At 39.3% G+C, this 19,027-nt stretch overlaps 2 protein-coding genes and 1 long non-coding RNA gene across 11 annotated transcripts; 2 read left to right on the plus strand and 1 right to left on the minus strand.

The window, feature by feature from the left end:
• The first annotated feature begins 275 nt into the window (after positions 1 to 275).
• Positions 276 to 11,608, plus strand: LOC143345528 (uncharacterized). 6 transcript variants are annotated; one of them, XM_076772755.1, is made up of 15 exons: positions 276 to 637; positions 964 to 1,051; positions 1,137 to 1,282; positions 1,387 to 1,638; positions 2,151 to 2,175; positions 3,320 to 3,473; positions 4,555 to 4,595; positions 4,712 to 4,980; positions 5,066 to 5,228; positions 5,595 to 5,869; positions 5,943 to 6,445; positions 6,534 to 6,707; positions 6,776 to 6,936; positions 7,312 to 7,468; positions 7,618 to 10,218. In XM_076772755.1, the coding sequence occupies exons 1-15, from the start codon at positions 515 to 517 to the stop codon at positions 7,637 to 7,639; spliced, it is 2,553 nt and encodes an 850-aa protein (XP_076628870.1). In that variant the 5' UTR covers positions 276 to 514; the 3' UTR covers positions 7,640 to 10,218. The 6 variants fall into 6 exon arrangements, with proteins under 6 accessions (XP_076628870.1, XP_076628868.1, XP_076628865.1 ...); XM_076772753.1 differs by lacking the exon at positions 7,618 to 10,218 and adding an exon at positions 10,318 to 11,608 and having other exon boundaries at positions 277 to 637; positions 6,800 to 6,936; XM_076772750.1 differs by lacking the exon at positions 7,618 to 10,218 and adding an exon at positions 10,318 to 11,607 and having other exon boundaries at positions 277 to 637.
• Positions 11,609 to 11,848: 240 nt separating this feature from the next.
• LOC143345532 (proclotting enzyme) lies at positions 11,849 to 18,912 on the plus strand. Of its 4 annotated transcripts, none has more exons than XM_076772765.1 (8): positions 11,849 to 12,831; positions 15,177 to 15,248; positions 15,692 to 16,024; positions 16,108 to 16,441; positions 16,527 to 16,765; positions 16,992 to 17,184; positions 17,447 to 17,724; positions 17,949 to 18,912. In XM_076772765.1, the coding sequence occupies exons 1-8, from the start codon at positions 12,807 to 12,809 to the stop codon at positions 18,242 to 18,244; spliced, it is 1,770 nt and encodes a 589-aa protein (XP_076628880.1). In that variant the 5' UTR covers positions 11,849 to 12,806; the 3' UTR covers positions 18,245 to 18,912. The 4 variants fall into 4 exon arrangements, with proteins under 4 accessions (XP_076628880.1, XP_076628883.1, XP_076628881.1 ...); XM_076772768.1 differs by lacking the exon at positions 11,849 to 12,831 and adding an exon at positions 14,045 to 14,176; XM_076772766.1 differs by lacking the exon at positions 11,849 to 12,831 and adding an exon at positions 14,183 to 15,007.
• LOC143345537 (uncharacterized) lies at positions 13,052 to 14,061 on the minus strand. The gene is made up of 2 exons (XR_013080279.1): positions 13,955 to 14,061; positions 13,052 to 13,777 (listed from the first exon to the last, which is right to left on the minus strand). It is a non-coding gene; the product is annotated as an uncharacterized LOC143345537 (long non-coding RNA).
• Positions 18,913 to 19,027: the final 115 nt, after the last annotated feature.

Genomic DNA, 19,027 nt, shown 5'->3' on the forward strand with positions numbered 1-19,027 from the left:
TTATCAAAATTGCAACGCAACAGCTTTTACTTAGAAAATAATTATATTATTATATGATGTTATGCTCGATACATCCTGTACTTGAATTTAGAAAAAAAATTTTGTTTTCCTATGTTATTGCTTTATTTTCAATACTTTAAATTTTCTGTAATTTTCAAAATGTTGTCGAATCAAGGATCAATGACTTTAGAACGACGGAAGTTATCCTAGTAATTTTCTAATGTGTCGTATTTTTAATTTTTTAGGTTTGGCGATTCTGTACATTTGGTGTGGGAATTACTTCCGGTCATTTCCGTTGAATGGCGACGGCAATGGATAGTTTGTTTCGAAGTGCGTCGTAGTGTGTTTGCCTTCGTTATTTCGGGAGGTTTTTCAACTTTTCTTTCTCCGTATCGTGATTCTATTATTATATCGAGTATATGCACGAGGATTAATTTCCAATCTCGTGTGTGCGGGAGTGATACAATTTGTAGCATAAGCGTGCCTTGTGTCGGACACTTTTTGCACAAGAATAATGGCCGATGTCGAAGGAAAAAAGCTGACCGAACTTCGAGTTATAGATTTGAAAACAGAACTCGAACGACGCGGACTAGATAAGACTGGCAATAAAGCGGCACTCCTCGAACGTCTCTCCAAAGTAAATTTTCTCACTGTTTCAAGTATTGTTTCGAAAGCTTTCAATAATATGCCGATCGCTGTTTTGTCGCCATTTTAACCCTATTGATTTCGCTGTTAATTTATTACTGGTGTAGTTACCGTGTACAATAGAAATGAATTACTTTTCAACGAGCTTGTACGATATTCATTTTTATCTTGTAACCATTAAATTTTAAGCAACCTTGCCTATTTATTTATATCGGACTGATACAATTATAGTTTATAATTTAATAATTTTATTATTTTATTTAAACGTTCTATTTGTTCACGATTATGGTAATTCAATTTGTATTCTTATATGCAAAGTCTATATCTGACGAAGGGGAAAATCCTGACGAATATCTGATTATACCATGTGGTGGAGTATGCAAAGTTAGTCCAAGAAAGAATAGTGGTAGGTTATTTCAAGTAATGCATTTGTTAAAAGGTATACAATATTTGAGATCATAGAATTCAATTGTGCTTGATTTTAATTTTAGTAACTGGTGTAATAAATCAAGAAGAATCACCTGAAACATTGGAAAGTCTGAAAGAAGAAGTTACAGAGGGTCCAGATGATAATGAAACAAAGCCAAAAATAGAGACAAAGCCTGTAATAGAAAAGGAAATGGCACCTAAAATAGAGGTAGATACAAATAATAAGTTTATATGAATTATAGAAAATATGGTTGGAGCATATCCAGATATATAAATTTTATAAGCATAAACTGAAAGAAGGATTATTTTTAGGAACCTCAAAGTGAAGTTCAAAATAATACTAGCAAAGAAATAGAGTGCAAGCAAGAACCTAAAGTTCACTTGACTAAAATCACAATCGAAAGTACACAGCCAATTGAAAAGAAAGTAGAGCCTGAAGCTGCAATTGTGGCAAATCAAACCTCTACTAGTTCAGCTTCAACAGTTGAAGCTAATGGCATCGATAACGAAGATTCAATTAATCTAACTATTGGGGAAGATGAAGAAAATCTCCTTGCTGAGGAGGTAAGGAAGTTATTTAAATTGTGTCATAAACGTTATAGCAGTGTTTCTCGAACTTCGTCTTCCGCCCTGCGCCCTATGAGAATATATATTTTTCTTTAATGTATCGTATTTAAAAAATCCTTATTACTTGACTTTCAGATAAAACAATTGCATTACAAACAAGAAATCGAATCAAATTTACTAGCTTTTATTAATTTTCACAGAAGTAGAATGAAAAGTGATAAATATAATTAGTAAAAAATACTGTTGATAAAATTATAAAAACAGCTGTTCGAACCTAAATAAAATGGATGATGATGGGTCTCAGAAATTAAGCAAGATGTAGTATTCACATTATGTACGAAATTGTCAGTTTTTTCCCCCACCAACGGAAGTTAAAAAATCAAAAATACTTCATTCCACGATATACTATATTGTTCCTTCCTTCCCCGAGAGCTCGCGGTCCCCAGTTTGAGAAACGCTGACTCGTAGGATGTGGATCTTATTGATGGAATATTTTTATTACATTACAGACAGAGTCTCACGACAGACACAAGGGTAAGTTTTATGACGTATTAAATCGCATATTGTATTTAGATGTAAGATTTCAAGGAATAGACATAGCAGTACTTTTATTTATGGTCACGAGTAAGTTACTTAAATCTACGGCATCAAGACCAAGGGACTCGTTTCTCTGCGTGTGATACACCTCATCTATCCAGAACTACAACCGTGCCGAATCAGCCTACAAAGTTGTACGTCGTGCTTCATCTTACGTCCGTTCTCCGAGCTCTGCATGTCCGAACAAGTACGCATACAGGATGTGATGCAACCGCTTGTCACACGGACATGGCATGCAATGATTTGTCTACAAGCTATCAATGGCACGACGGTCGACGAGGTTTCACCTAGAATGAAACGTAGAGCCGTCGTCGTCCTTGCGCTGTCGTTGTCAACCATGTTCTATCAAAAAAAAAAAGTCTATCCCATAAGCGCTAGTCTATAAGTTAGTTAACGCTAGAGTTTGATATACAGTTACATTAATTCTACCTAACCGCATAGAGCATCGTTGGATCGTACTGCCTCCAAATTATCTGGATACAAGAAGACTCAAGTGTATGTCAAGCCACGAATCTACCCCGTATACAGTTAATGATGCGACGTTGTTCGCTACACCGGAGAAATTGATATCTTCGAACCATGTGAATCCATGGACTTAAAAAACAGCAGCATATATTTTGACAAATTTTTCCCACGCTGGAATTTTGCTATAGCAAAATTCATAATTGTTGACATAATATCGTGTATGTGTCTTCCTTCTCCTACTCTTCATCTTCTCTCGCTACCTCTTCCTCCACTGCACCGCACCACTGTCCAACTGGCAGCTTCGTCCCTCCTTCCACTAGTTTCTTTTGATTCAGGCTTCGATTCAGAATCTGGTGTGCAAAGGTACAAAGGTAACTTTCAGTCATAATAGAGAGAAAAAAAAAAAAATAAAGTAGGGTCGCTATGGAACGTACCATTGAAGAGCGAATTTGTGATATTGCGATCATGCGATCTTCATCATAATTCACTGCACAGTCTGTTAGTGGCTCGGAAAAGTTCCATGCAGGAAATACAGGCCACTAAGCAGGAGTGTTAGGGAGGGAGAAGAAATCTGGCCTCGCAGAAAGTGACTATGCTACCTTGATTGTCTCTGCAGATGGAGGAGAGAAGAAGAAAGTGGAAGAAAACAAGAAGGGAGAGTCTAAAGGGAGCAGTAGAGCAGAAGCCGGTGCCAACAGCAAGGAAGGGACGACGTCAGGTGCAAACGTCGGGACGAAGAACAAGCAGGACGGTGGAGACGGAAGCAAGAGGTTGGTCTCTCATTGCTAAACGGTTCACAGTGGGTACGACAACGAAATGTCACACAGCTCTATGCTAGCGATGCTCTCTTCTGCCGCATACAAATACCATCAGGATAAAAAAAAAATACTGTCGGACGATGGATTACCAAGATGAAATTATTCGTCAAAGTCGCACGCAAGATTACTTTATTCCATTTTTTTCAATCGCATACGAAGTTTCTTTCCGCTCGTACGTGTAGGCTGTAATTCTTAACTCTGGAAAGTATGTTAAGAAATCGAGAAATTGGCTAGCAAACTTAAGTCAAACCGAGTCTTATACCGCTCCTATTCGTAAACGAACATTTTTCAAAGGTGTTACACGTTCTACGATTACCCATGAAACAGTTTCGTGCGCTGCCTTCTCTATCTGACGAAGATATTCGTTTGTAAAACAAACAGCAGTCTCATCGAGCATGATAGCAAGACTATTAGTATCTTGAGGTAAATTATATACTCGGCAGACTGCGTTTAAGCCCTAACGCGACAAGAAGCAATCTTATTGTTCGTCGGAGATACTGCTACTCTATATCTCGCGTATGTGTCGATACTTGTTCCAACTTTACAAGAAGTGCCCTCCCGGAAGAACAGCGAAGAGGTGATGCTCCCTTTCTGGAAAACTTGTGTCGAGGGATACGCAATCCAAACGTTCCCACACGGACATACTTTTTACACACAAGTGATGAAAACTGGATGCAGACCACAGTGAAAACATGCATAATAGTAAATTAAGTAAACTGGTAACACTATTGTGTAACAACGATGTACAAGTGAACGCCAGAATGCAAACGATCGTGTTTATTACTATTATTATTATTACTATTAATTACTACCACTGCTGCTGCTGCTGCTACTGCTGTTACTATTGTTACTGTTAATATTATTATGATTACTGAAAACGAAAAAGTTGCTAGCCAAATTTATATGCTTAACATAGTTACAGAGGTACTTATTAAGCCTCAGAAAGTCATAGTTTTTAAAAGATTACCTTTTGTACATAATAAGAATTTTTGAAACGATTTGTAAATGTAATAAAAACAATAATTATTTTCAGTGTGGAGTCTAGTAACAAAAGTCAAAAAAGAGAAGATAAAGGTAATTACTTGAACTATTCAAACGATTATATGAATCTTTGTTTTCCTTATTACAGTTGCATGTTTAATTGCGTGTACAATACTATTTTCTTCCATACTCCTATTTTGTTACCGCAGACAAAAAGGCTTCACAAGTTAGTCCTGTTAATGCGAGCAGCAGAAATTTATGGGTATCTGGGTTGTCTTCGAGTACTCGTGCGACTGATCTGAAACAAATATTCTCGAAATACGGGAAAGTGATAGGTGCCAAAGTGGTTACGAATGCAAGAACGCCCGGTGCAAGATGCTACGGATACGTTACTATGTCCACAAGCGAGGATGCTGCGAAATGTATACAGCATTTACATAGAACGGAACTTCATGGACGCGTAATATCCGTAGAAAAGGTAGGCATGACAAAAAGGATAACGTTCCCATTATTATGGGCATTCCGTATGCATTCTCTCTCGAGGTGTCCATTCTTGTTTAAAGGCGAAAGGCGACACTCAGCAAAGTCATATGCGTAAACGGGACACTACGAATGGAAAATCCGAGAAGAAGGAGGAGAAAGACAAGATAAAGGATAATCACGATGTAAGCGATCGAAAGGAGAAAGAACCGAAAAAGGAAATCGAAGATAAAGGGTTGGAAACAAGTAAGTTATTATTGTACGAATTTATTTACGCAAGAAACGGTATCGATATATTTTTAAATAAAATTTAATTATTCGACAGGGATGTTCCAAGCACTTCGTTCTTTTCAAAACGTTTCAACAAATTTATTTTTTTAGACTGGATTAGGTTATAACAAATGAAATTAGAACTATACTAATTTCTTCAACTTGTCACCCATGCTTCAACATATTGTTACTCATATTTTAGACTAACTCGTTGTTTCATTGCCGAAGAAGACCAAACAATAAATTGGTTGAATCTTCAAGAAGAAAGAACGAAATCCTTGGAATGACATTTTTGTCGAATAATTATTTTATACCAAACAACTTACATTGTTATTGTAAAAGAACCGTCTAAATGTGCGACAGCGAAAAAATCGGACGAGAAAAGCGAGGGCGCTGAGAACAAGAAAGCAGAGGTGCTGGAGAAGAAAGACGAAGTTTCCAAGGAATCTGATTCCCGATCAACCAAGTCGACCAGCAAAAAGCCAGAGGGCGAGAAAGGAAAGCGCGGCGGCGACGAGAAGAAAATCCGTTCCTGGGATCACCATCGATCTCATACACGATCCCGTAGCCGTGAACGGCGCAGGCGCGACGATGTCCTCACATTCGCTAAGATCAGGGTAAAACTGGACTTTTCCATGATCCATCCGTGAAAAACAAGGAGAACGATTACGAAGTCGGGCATATTTTCAGGAGGAACGGGAGAGGCAAAGATTACGCGAAAGAGAGAGAATACTTCGCGAGGAAGAACGAAGAAGGCGAGAAGATATGGAGCGACAGAGGGAAATAGATCGCAAACAGAGGGAAGAGGCCGCACGTTTGGAAAGGGAACGGGAAAAGTTACGGAGGGAGAGAGAAAGGATCGAACAGGAGAAGGCAGAATTACTTCGTCTCGAACGGGAACGTCAGAAGGTCGAAAGGGAGAAGCTGGAACGAGAAAGGTTGGAACTGAAAAGGCAACAGATGCGGCTCGAGGAGAGTAGGCGGGCTCCGCCGCCACCGTCTATAAAACGATCTTCTAGCGACAGAAGGGATCCGAGAGACTTATACGTGGAACCGGACAGAAAGCGTATGACGACAGAACACAGTCGAAGACACTCTCCGGAGCGAGTAAGTGATCGACGTGGTGAAATATTGGATCGTGTCTCTGATAGACGATTGGATGCATCGCCGCCTGCGCGATACGAGTCTAGTAGGTAAGAATGCCGTCTAGATAGTTTTATTCCGATGTTGGGCATTAATCGTACAAATCCCAGAGGTAATTACACTTTCGATGTGTTACAGATCTGCCCAAGATATCGGACTAAAGAAGGAATTTAAACGCAGCAGTGACTTTACTTCGCGAAGTAGTCGCCCGGAAAGTTTTTCCGAAGTTTCCCGCGGAAGGGAAGTTATAGTACGCCGAGAGACGCTTAGCACGACAGCGTCATCCATCGATCCTCGACAAGTGAAGGAAAGGTAAATTACAAATCAATTAAACGTTAGAAAATTGGCAAACGATTGATTTCATCGAATATGATCAAAAGATCGTCGACGAAATTTTTCAGCAGGTATGAACGACCAAGTACGACCACTTACACTCGCGAGCGCGAAGTTCGACGTTCTGAACCGGAAACGCATAGGAGCTCCAGGGACAGTCATACGCGTTACAGCGAAAGTTTCAAACCTACAGGTTCCAGTACACCACGTAAGTATTTATTACTTACAAATTCACTGCATCGACTATCAAATTTTCTTAGTTAATTCGTTTAATTTTTCTTTTAAATACTCTTACTAATGTACACCCGGGGGAAATAGAAGAGAAGGAGAGGTACACATAAAATTAGTGCTGCCGATTGCTCAGGCAGTTGATGGTATAATAGCTTTATACGCACCTTCTTCGCGCATCACGTAGTTTCGGGAAGGGATGGGTATACTGGTAGGGGTTTCCCTTCGGGTGTACAGTGGAGGAGCGCAGTAGTGTCGTGACGTAGAGGCGTGAAGTGTACTGATTGATTGAACGACTTTTTATCCATTCGTTTTGTTCTGGAGTAACGTGTTCCGTAATCTTCAAAAACTATAGGTGACAGTCGCTACGTGGAGAGCAACAGAACTACTAGTAGCTGGCATTCTGGACCACCGTCTACAAAATCATTTAATTCCGTACCGAGTAGCGGAACTCGAGACCCTCGAAACGAACCATCCAGCTGGAGTTCCAGGTCCTCAGAAAATGTAAACAGGTACGTAAGATACGTCTTTTTTACTTTTCTTCGGCAACCTCTTCTAACGGAAGGCATAAGAAAAACATACCCAAACGAATAAATGAAAACATTACTTACTTCTGCGCTAAATATTTACGATGCTGTTAATTTTCTATATTATCATCTAGACCAGTATTTCTCAAACTATAGTCCGCGAACCCTTGGGGGTCCGCCAACGTGTTGGTGAGCGTCCGCGAGGTCTCAGAAGAAAAAAGGAGCATATTATATAGTGGAATAAAAAAATGCTTCCCATAGTATTTTATTAGTATTAAAAACACCTGATAAAAGGTTTTCTGTTAATAGTAAAAAACAAAAAAAAAAAAGACTGAAAATAAGAAACTAGAATATTTGAAACGGCTGAATTTTTTTTATACTTTTTTCATTATTATTTTGTACTTATAACATATTTGTCAGTTTTCATTTTAGTTTTGTTCAAAGTAATAAAAGATAGAATATTTGATTGGAATTTTCGTTTGAAATGCGATAGTTTTACATGAAAGCCAATTAACAAAGACCACGAACAGTGGGTCGAAAATGTTCAATAACAATAAATGGTTGGTACACGCTTCATTCCAAATAATTTTAATTTTGGCTTTCGTGGAAATCTTTTAGTTTGGTTAAGTGATTACCTTTTCGATAGATTCCAGGTTGCAAGTGTTAAAAATAATTTATTTAAAAAAATTGAAGCAGTATCTGGTGTTCCTCGAGACTCGTATTTAGAGCCATTGCTTTTTTTATAATTTGTATCAATGATCTTATTGATAATCTAGCCAATGTTAAGTACCTACTTCATGCGGATGATCTTAAACTATTTTTTAAAGTTAAACAACATCGAGCAAGTTAATTACTTGAACTGATTTTGATACACTTTCAACATGGTGTGTAAACAATAAACTTGATCTTAATATTACCAAGTGCCATTATTATAATGATGATCACTTGTAACCGACATATTTCTATACAGTGCTGGACGAAAGTATTGGCATACTAAAGTTTCTAGGATATAAATGCTTATAATTACGAAAAGAATTATAGTACAGAGTTTATTTTTCTATAAACGTTTATTTTACATATCCTATTTTATCGTGTAACAAGAATTAATATTATAAATACAATGATATAAAATTAATAATTAAAATACATTTTCTAAGCATTATTTAGATGGACAAAAGCTATGGCACACCCAGCTAGTAATATCTTTACATAATCATGTATGAATTTTTAGTTTTGTCGCTAGTCTTCTTTTGGAAACTTTACTGATTTGTTTTTCCAGTTCGTGTCAAACATAATTTATTGAATTCATGTCCGAGCTTTACAGTGGGACTTCCGAAGTGTGGACAATTAAGAAACAATACATGCCATATAACTATGATCATTATTTTGTTAAGAAAAATCCATTGGAAAGATTAGTTTTTCCTGTCTTTTGAATAATCTTCTTCTGACATATACAAGTATATTTATTTAACAATTATATCGTCGATAAATACGAGTTCTCAGAATCCAGAAGTAGTCATACCATATTACCGCGTCACCTCTGGTGCTATATCATAACTTGTAAGTTACATGCATCCTTTTCAGTATTAAGTTTGCTGCAGATCAGCATTCTACCATGTAATTTATAATATTAAATTTGTGTTCATCAGAAAATAATATCTTTTCTTAAAGTTCAAGATCATTTTCCTTTTAAATTATCTTATTTAAATATGGCTCCCTTTGGTACCATACGAACTGAGTATTCAACATCTAAGAGTATTCTTGGTACAATTTTGAACTAATTTAAATACTCTGTACAGTAAAACAACTTTTCTCCGCTATCTGATTTTACATTTGACTGATTCATTAAGTTTATGTAAGTTTAATATTATCTTTTACCCTCGATCGTTATTTCTTTCATTTCCCGAAAATATTCACGTTTCGTTGATTATTTGAATGATCGAATAACATAAAATACGATTATCAATCTTAATATGATAATTAGACATCTTTCCAATGAAGTATCGATATAATGTACTTTGTGCTGTGTGCCAATACTTTTGTCCGTCTAGAAAGTGCTTAGAAAACATATTTTTGTTATTATTTTTGTACCACTTTATTTATGTTACTGGTCCTTGTATAATAAATTGGGATGTGTACAATAAAGGTTTATGGAAAAACGAACTTTGTAGTTAAATTTTTTTCGTAGTTATAAGCATTTGTATCCTAAAAAGTATGCTGTGCCAATACTTTCGTCTAGCACTGTATACTCGTATACACTCAGTACGCCATTACATTTTATCAATAATATCGGCAATTTAGACGTAACTTACGATTTTGATGAAATTTAGATATATCATAGTCACTGTCATTACTAATATTTAAACGTATATTCAAGAATTTCTAAAAATTTAGAAAGTTATTGATATTGCAACTTTTTTCCAATAAATCGTAACTGTTGCACTAACAAAATTGATCAAAATGAGCTTCGATCAATAGTTTCCGACATTTTACAAAGCAAAGATATAGATATACTGTTTTGTTTTGTTACGTATAAACAAATTTTAATGATTAAAAAATGGATATTTGTGGCAGGAGGTGCAATTACTTCTTTGCACCTCCTTTGGGTGCATCATTGGTTGACAAAATTCAAGTTACCACTGTTTAATGGACACCACAAGGGTCGTGAGTATTTTTCCATCAGAATAGAATGGGATCTGATGGGATTGTCTTAATATCAGATGATCGAAACGTTAATATTGATTAAATAAATTAGTGTTGTATATATTGTTACTTGCGTTATCTTAAATGGATAGCAGAACAAAAAATTATTTAAAAATTGTTATTAATTTCAGATGGAGTAATTCGAGCAGCATGGGAAATACCTTACGTCATCCAGTACCACCGACGTACCAAAGCGGTCCTATTCAGTCTATGGGATTGACAGCACCTGGAACAACGCCATCGTACGATCGCTTCGATCCATACAAATCGTCGATGCCAAGCATGAGAAAATATTGATCTTGTCGCTCCGATACAGATTACTGTGACAAATAACAGCGAATTCAATGATACTACGTTTTAAGGCGTGTGCGTGTGCACAGGCACACACACACGCCGAATTACTACCTACATTCTTGATAAATCAAATTTAAACTATCCACAGCAGTTTATCGTACGCGCAATCTCGGTTGTAACAGTTACACGCGACGTTTGAAAACTTGAATTTACGAGAAGCGAACAGTTTTTTAATCCAGAGATCTTGTGCACATGCGTGCACGTGCTAGAAGTCGTTTTTCGGTCTCCCTATTATTCGTTGCATTTTAAGTTTATACCGAATAGATTTTTAATCGTCGCGCGTATCTCTCGCGTAATCGTAGCGATCGCGAGGGCACACGAAAACGTTGAATTTTCAGGATAAGACAATTCGAACGGATCGAAACGGCATTTCGCCCTCTTGATTTCTTTTTTTACGAGCACAGTTCGACAGTGGTATTAAAGACTTTCGGAAACGTCCACCGTGAGACGCGTTTAAACAGCACGTATTTATTGGTTTTCCATGCGCACCCAACTTGCGAAATACATGCAACGCGTACAACGCACGGTATATGCATTACCGAACTGTAATTGATGTTTGTACAGTTGTTAATAGATACGATCGTGTGGTTAGAGATCCTATAGAGGAACGCTCGACGCGGGAGAACATTTTATTCGTTTCGTTTTACCTGCTCGACGAAACGAATTAGATTTGTACGATGCGTTATATGAATCGTTAACTGCAATTTATTCTGAACGATAATAACGCGCATTCGTTTACATCGATGGACATATTCTTGTAGGACATTAAGGTATCGTATAGAGTCACTCGCAGTTATAACGCGTACCTTTAACCGATTCTTTATAGAAACACGTACATATTCTGCAAGGATATGACTGAATTTGTATATTGAATTCCATAAGAATTGTATATCTAATGACGAGGAAATTTACGTTCATACGTGAAGCACACGTACCACGTTTCAGTGTAGCGACGATTATTACAGCATAAGTAAATTTATGGCATAATAGAACGTTTCGAAATCCTTTACTAAAGACCTGGCCAAACTACGCGAAACAAAAATATATACAGGGTGTTTAGGGTATGCTAAAATTGATGATATAAACTTTGGATACGCAGTACTCGTCAATCTTTGACATGTTTCCTCGTCGAGATTTGCATCTGAATGGAATTAAGAACAAGAAGACAAATGTGTTAAATGTGTCTAAACAGTAGATCAACTATACAGGTTGAGTCAATGAGAATTATTATCTAAAATATCTTGTTATCTATTAGTATTATTAAAAGACTCAAGATCGTCTCAACATCTCATTAAGAGACAGACCATTGATTTTTTCCAATCGGTATTTAATATTGATGCCCCCTATATCTTTGAAAGATAATAATATGAGATTAATACAGTCCAAAATTGTAAAGAGATTCCATGTCTTTATGACGTCGATAGATTTGTCTATTTTATTCACAACCCATTGCAAAGAATTCTTAATGTAATAACTTTTAAATGTAACTGTGATTCCCTGGTTTTAACGGTTGAAGCAAAGAAATTGGCAAATCTGAGACAACAAGCATGCTTGCTCGAATAAATAAACGTCGAACGACAGTGTTTGTATTTAAAAATTGAAACGTTTTGTAAGAGGAGATTCCCAAATCATTGAGAATTTTCCCAAATTTTCTCGCAACTTTTGCACATCCTGTATATACAAATGTAAACTGAACAGCGAGTGAATGAAGCACCGTGTGTGAGTGCGTTGTTGCGCGACAAATGATCGAAAAGTGGAAGAAAAAGAGTGTATCCGATGGTAGGGAACACTTTCCCTTGGTCGAGCATAGTCAGGGATGGCGCCAGTCAGAGGAAGAAAGGTGAGAAGGAAAAGAGAAGCGGAGAGAGTGAGGGAACAAACAAGTCCGTCGAAAGCAAAGTGTGTCGAGGTCTTTTCACGGACAGTCATCGCGCGACCGAGGTTTGCCCTGTGCAACCACTATTGCACGATTCGGACGCTTCCTTTGCTTGAATTTTTTTCATCGGTTCCCTCTCCTGCTTCTGCCCCGCTCCTACACGCCAACCTCACCGCTCGTCCCTCTTTCTCCCTCTATCCGTTTCCCTATCTCTATCTCCCTGTCGAGGCTCAATAGACGATGGACAATTCGTCGGTACTCTCGCGGACGCGACAAGTCTATTGAAATAGTTCGCCGCGTATCTCGTCGCGGGTATCAGGTGTGGTGGCAGCAGAAGCACCTGGAATGTCTGTGCAAAGGAATCGTTGACTTTTTTACTCGGTCAGCAGGATGTCGCCGTCCATTGTTTTTTTCGGTAAGTGATTTGTCACCGATGATTTGAACGAAACCGTACCTAATCTAATTAACGTATCGATCACGTGAAAATGTACGATCCAAGAGCGCTTTCGTTTGACTAAATTCGAATTCAAACAATTGTCTTTGCGCGCGGAAAATTTCAAACGTACTTCTGGCTTCGAACATGCTTCACCGCCAACCTTGACTTTAAGTTGGGACGTTTGAACAAATCGTGCCCATTAATAAAAATATCAATGTATTTATTTCGATGGTCGGTTGTCGCTGACACAAGACTATTACGTTATCAATCCGAACAGAGAGATTGCAAATGACATTGGACCCGCACGATGCGGGCTAAATGACGTTCGCGCGATCACGTGGGCGCTTACCTAAGTCGAAGCGCTAAGATTGAGTATGAAAGTGCGACAAACTATTAAAAAATAAACGTTGAAAAAGTGTCTGACGAGTATATTGGATTCCAAGAATGAGACGAGTTAAATTCATCGAAATCTTCCTAATCCCAGAGCTGTGAGGTTTTTTCCAAGAAGACGATGATCCATCGTTTTCTGGAGAGGCGTATAACGTTCGACGGAGAAATTCATTCTCGCGTGTTTACGATCGAATTCCCCCGTCGAGTGGCATACAATTGCAATTATCTCCCTTGGAATCGGAACGATCCTCTCGTTCCTCGAACGACCGAAAGACAAACAATCTTCAGCTCATTTCTCACCGCGGTACGGTCGAGCAAGTATCGGCGATGAATCAGTGAACGGAAGAAAGGCGCGCTTTCTCGTCGAGCAACTTTCACCGTCGATGAAGTCCGTGTACATTAACTTATTCCGAAAAGGCCTCCTTCAACGGCGGGCCACGTTATTTCGAACCCGACACGTCCCCTCCTTCGTCTCCCTTCCTCCCAATTTGCGTCGCTTTGTTTTCCCCCTAAGGGGCCAGTTTGGTACTTTGAGCTGAAAATTACGATTTCTTTTAATACGTCGTTCACCCGACCAAAACAGTAAAATCTTCGTCGTACTTATTTTTGTTGTCTTTTACTTTTGTTTATTGTCTCATCTCATTGGACAAAGTATATTTAATGTTAATGTTTCGACATAGTGTCTACGTCGAAAGAAAAGAAAAAATCGCACCTATTCCACGTGATGATGATACGTATACATCGCGAGCCAAAAGCAACGAGAGGAAAGTTATTGCGTACGTTGCTTTCGAATAACGATTGTCACGTTTCAACAATCATTGTTGCTCGTAACTCGAAACAATACGATTTCAGACACGTGTTTGCAAACATCCGGATTTACAAGATCGAGATCGTTCCACGCCTACGCATACCGATCGTGTCCAAATATATTAAGGTTAGCCTGTACAGCTTCGGCGTTCGTGGTAGTGTTTTCTTAAGTAGGCGGCGTGATCACTTAGGAAGGGTGCAAACAGTTAATTCGTATATACTTTTTCCAGAAAGCCAAAAATAACGTAGACTACAAAGTACGTCTCCCAAATAGTTCGAGGATATTTGATTCGTAGAAAGATCAACGTGCACGACTCAACATACTCAACATCGGTAGATACGTGAAATGCGAGAAATTTCACTCGCGGCTCCGTTACACTTCCAATTCAATTTCACGAAGAATCGAGCTACCTTCTCGTACGCTTCCAAGACGCTTTTCATATCAATTTTGCTCAGGCTTACGAGTAAAACTCGGGAAATCGTGTTAATAGGTCGGTACAGGAGCAGACTGCCGTGAATCGCGTTCGTAAGGTTGAGTTTGCCAACCACCACGTGGCGATTCGCAAAACTTTCGAGTTTGCGTTCTTCCGAACGACGTCATCGTCGATCGTTTCTCAGAAGATTCGAAAGCTACCTTCTCCACCGTAAACTGTTGGCAATATTGCATAATGATTGCCGTGTATGCTTTAAAAGAGTGTTGGATGCTGTTTGGTAGGAATCATGACGTAGTGCGTCAAACGTTATCGGTAGGTCGTTCCCGCGAATTCTTGCGACATAGCTAGAGGGCGTCTTGACTCGAGGCGCTAATTCATACTAACTCGGTATATTACAAAGTAAGTATGCAAAGAAATTTGTTCAGCTCTTAAACAAATGAATTTATTGTAAATATTAAATCAGTACTACAAAAATTCAGAGAGGATATCATCGATGACAAAATAACAAGCGTGTGGCGTAAGAGGTAACGAGTCGATAGACAATGACTAAAGATGCTGTTGTTTTTAATAACCGATCACGCTGTATGTCTTACTCTGATTTTATACGATACATATTTGATATTTGTCGGGATAATTCTCATTGTTCTCGATATAGATAAAAAATATATTTGATGCACTGTACGAATGTTACAGAACTGTACATGATATGGAGCCTGTTGACGAGTTGCTGGTCTTACACCGACCAAGTTACGCGCTATCGCTACCGTAAGTAAGGGGAATGCGACGATATGTTTCTATAATCGAAAGTAACGCTGGCTTCTAAAAGAACTCGTACATACTGACCCAAATATGTAGACTCTCTTTGACTTCCGATTATTAGATTGTGGTTGGATGCACAAACTAAACGGCAACGAGTCCAGCGTATTTGCGATAGTATCAAGTTGTTTTTACAGTTAGCGTACAGCCGAAGCTATGCAACGATACCGTACGAAAACTACGGCGCGTTGAGAAGAAAAACGGGCATCGATATCTTTCGTTCGTAGTCGTTAACAATAGATCGACTTGTTTTGCCATTTGTTATAATGCTTATGCAACGATTAATTAACGATCCCGAAGGCGTTGGTATATTTGTCCATTTTGAATACATACTTATGTTCGCGTGTATGTAACGATCACGTTACGTATGCGTTCGTGGTGTTGATTTGCAGCAACGAGATATGGAATGACAAGCTCTCCAGGTTTCGTGGCACCGATTCGTGGATGGTCCGAAACGGAAGCGTGGCCCGTGTTTGCTGACGGACCGCGAAGATCAGCCACCGGAATCTTTCGAAGGGACACGCAAATACGACCTTCTTACGTGAAGCTAGCGAAAGTGGAGCAACGAGTCGAACCGGACCCGTTGATCGCGATCAGCGAGACTTTGGGCGCTTTAAACACTGTTGGCAGTTACATCGTCAATATGACCAGGGGCGTGGAGAACTCGAACTACCCTCCGAAAGAATTGCCATCGGCAATATATACAATCTCTAAGAACATTCTAGGTACAACTTGGGTGATGTCTCCTCTACTAGCATCGTCTCTTCTATTTTATTTTTGTACTCATTATGTGTTTTCGTATTTCCAGGACGCAACGTAACCGACAGTATAGCACCGTTGGTACGCGGAGTTACTCTGCCTTTGAGAGCTACACCTAATGCTGCATCCAACCCGGATCGTTCTTCTTTGGCTCCGACTCCGACTCAGTCTACCGCTGAAGTCATCGTCGATCGAGAAAAGGAACCCTCGCCGGTGTCATCCGGCTGTACCACGGCTGATGGTGCTCCTGGGAAGTGTCAAGACCTAAGCAATTGCCCTCAGCTTCTTCTGGATCTGACCAAACTCAGACAATCGTTATGTTTCAAAAGTTTATTCGTACCTGGAGTCTGCTGTCCGTTGACCGACAAACCTGACACCGCGAGGTAACCATTGTCAGGCCCTATTCCAAGGATGAGATTTTTCAATAATCTACTTCTACATGTATCTATTAACACGAACATTTTTCAGCATTGCACCTGGCATAATTCCAGCCACTGGAATCGTGTCTGGAGTACACTCCCCGAGACCACCGATCCGTCCAACAAAGCCGCAGACACCTCGGCCAATTCCACTGTTCCCCGTTGCGTCCACGACGACGATAGGTCCTCCGAGTGTTCCAGTGCCAGATCTGTCGTCCAACGAGTCGAACGGGTTCACCGAGCCAACCATCGGCACCATCGACAATAATTTCATTCAGGACGATGAGGGTAAAAGCAAACTCCGCGTAAATGATAGCAGTAGACGGCGAAATTTTCAGCTGGGATTTTTTAGAGTAACAGTTTAATAATTCAGGCACAAAGATCTTCAATTCTTTAACCAACTATAAAATGTTACTCCAAAAGGTTGCCCGATTTTGCGTGGTATAGCGTGGAATTATCCACCGGGTAATTGTTGGCGAAATTAATGACGCACGACATGTATTACATTCCTCAGAGTGCGGAGTGAGAAACTCGGGTAAGTATCGTGTGGTCGGAGGCGAGGAAGCTCTACCAGGACGTTGGCCTTGGATGGCAGCGATATTTCTCCACGGCTCCAAACGCACGGAGTTCTGGTGCGGCGGTTCCTTGATCGGTCCGCGACACATTCTTACCGCGGCTCACTGCACGCGTGATCAGCGACAACGGCCGTAAGTTGCTCGTTCGTAAGTAAATTTTGGTAAATTATATACCGTGTCGATTTCAACTGCCTTGAACTATAAATTAGTTTGATATCAATAAAAATGTAAAATCTGCATACTCGTTGGCCGTAATGGTCTCCTCCTTCCACTCTTTCGACGTACTTCAAGGTCGTTGAAATCGATGAGGTCGTCGACACGGTACATAATTACCGTAAATTTCTTCCGGCTACCAGCTCGAAAGCAGACAGAGTGGTTTTCAACGTTTGCGCAGATTCGCAGCGAGACAATTCACCGTGAGACTGGGAGACATAGATCTCGAGAGGGACGACGAACCGTCTGCCCCTGAGACCTACACGGTCAAGCAAATTCACGCGCATCCGAAATTCTCGCGGGTTGGATTTTACAATGACATCGCGGTCCTCGAGCTGACCAGGCCAGTCAGGAAATCGCCATACGTGATACCCATTTGCATGCCGCAATCGCGTTACCGAAACGAGAGATTCGCAGGTGCCAGGCCCACCGTAGTTGGATGGGGCACCACTTATTATGGTAAGTGCGCGAGTATTAATTGAAGTTATTTTAAGATCCTATAAGTATTCGTGATGGAACGACACTCTTCATATTTATACACCACAACAAGGCTACGCTAATGGACCAAATTATAAGACACCCTGAGAATTACTTGTATAAAGACTTGATATTGTACTTATTGGTAATTTATTATTGCGACAGAATGTTGTGTATACGCTCAAATAAATCGTATCCTTCGATAGGAGGCAAGGAGAGTACCGTGCAACGACAAGCGGTGCTTCCGGTGTGGAGAAACGAAGATTGCAACGCGGCTTACTTTCAGCCAATAACGAGTAACTTTCTGTGCGCCGGTTACAGTCAAGGCGGTAAAGACGCTTGCCAAGGTGATTCCGGTGGGCCGTTGATGCTCAGGGCCGATAGCCGATGGATTCAGATTGGTATAGTTTCCTTTGGAAATAAGTGCGGAGAGCCAGGATATCCGGGAGTTTATACGCGCGTCACCGAATACACCGATTGGATAAAAAGTAATTTAAAGTGATCGCGAAACGCGTCAGTGGACACCCTACTTTCCAACAGTATCTTACCTTCATATTCTCCTTGATAAAGCAACGATGTCCCACAGATTTTCCAAATAATTTGTTTTAATCGAAGTTAGAGAAAGATGTTACAGGAAAAAGATGAATGATTTCGATGGCGTCACAAGATAGTGTAATGATTTTTTTTTTAAATGAACACGAATTATCTGGTTATTCTCCATAAAAAAAGTATTACAACTATGTCATAAATATGATCGTAGAGACTGTTTTCGCTCTTTTTTCCTGGAAATGTTAACGATAGATACTTTTACCTTATGTCGTTTTCTGTGGTAATTTTATTGTTCGTTTCGTTTATTCTTTTTAACCACCGTCCGACGAATGCAGGGGCATTTTGAACCAGATAAAAACTCTAACTCGAGGGTGTTATTACAGCGTGTTAGACAGCTCGCTTGTTACATTTGTAAATATGTGTGCCAAGGATTGTTATTTATATTTCATATTATATATATTTGTGTACATGCCTACATATTCGGAATTAGCAATAATACGCGTATACACGCATCTGGGTTACAAAAAATTCGAAACATAAATATAATATTACCCTTTCTACGCAAATGAAAATGGCATCATATTTGATATACAATATTAATAAATTAATTTTTGTTACTTACATGCAAGATATGTATATCTACTTATCAGGGTTGGGCAAATTTTATTCACAAATAGCGAATAAGAATTTTAGATTAACTTGTAAACTAATTTTTTTCAACAGTTTCGCTTGCCTG

Source organism: Colletes latitarsis, chromosome 9 (genome assembly GCF_051014445.1).
Source record: "Colletes latitarsis isolate SP2378_abdomen chromosome 9, iyColLati1, whole genome shotgun sequence".
In the NCBI taxonomy this organism is placed as follows: domain Eukaryota; kingdom Metazoa; phylum Arthropoda; class Insecta; order Hymenoptera; family Colletidae; genus Colletes; species Colletes latitarsis.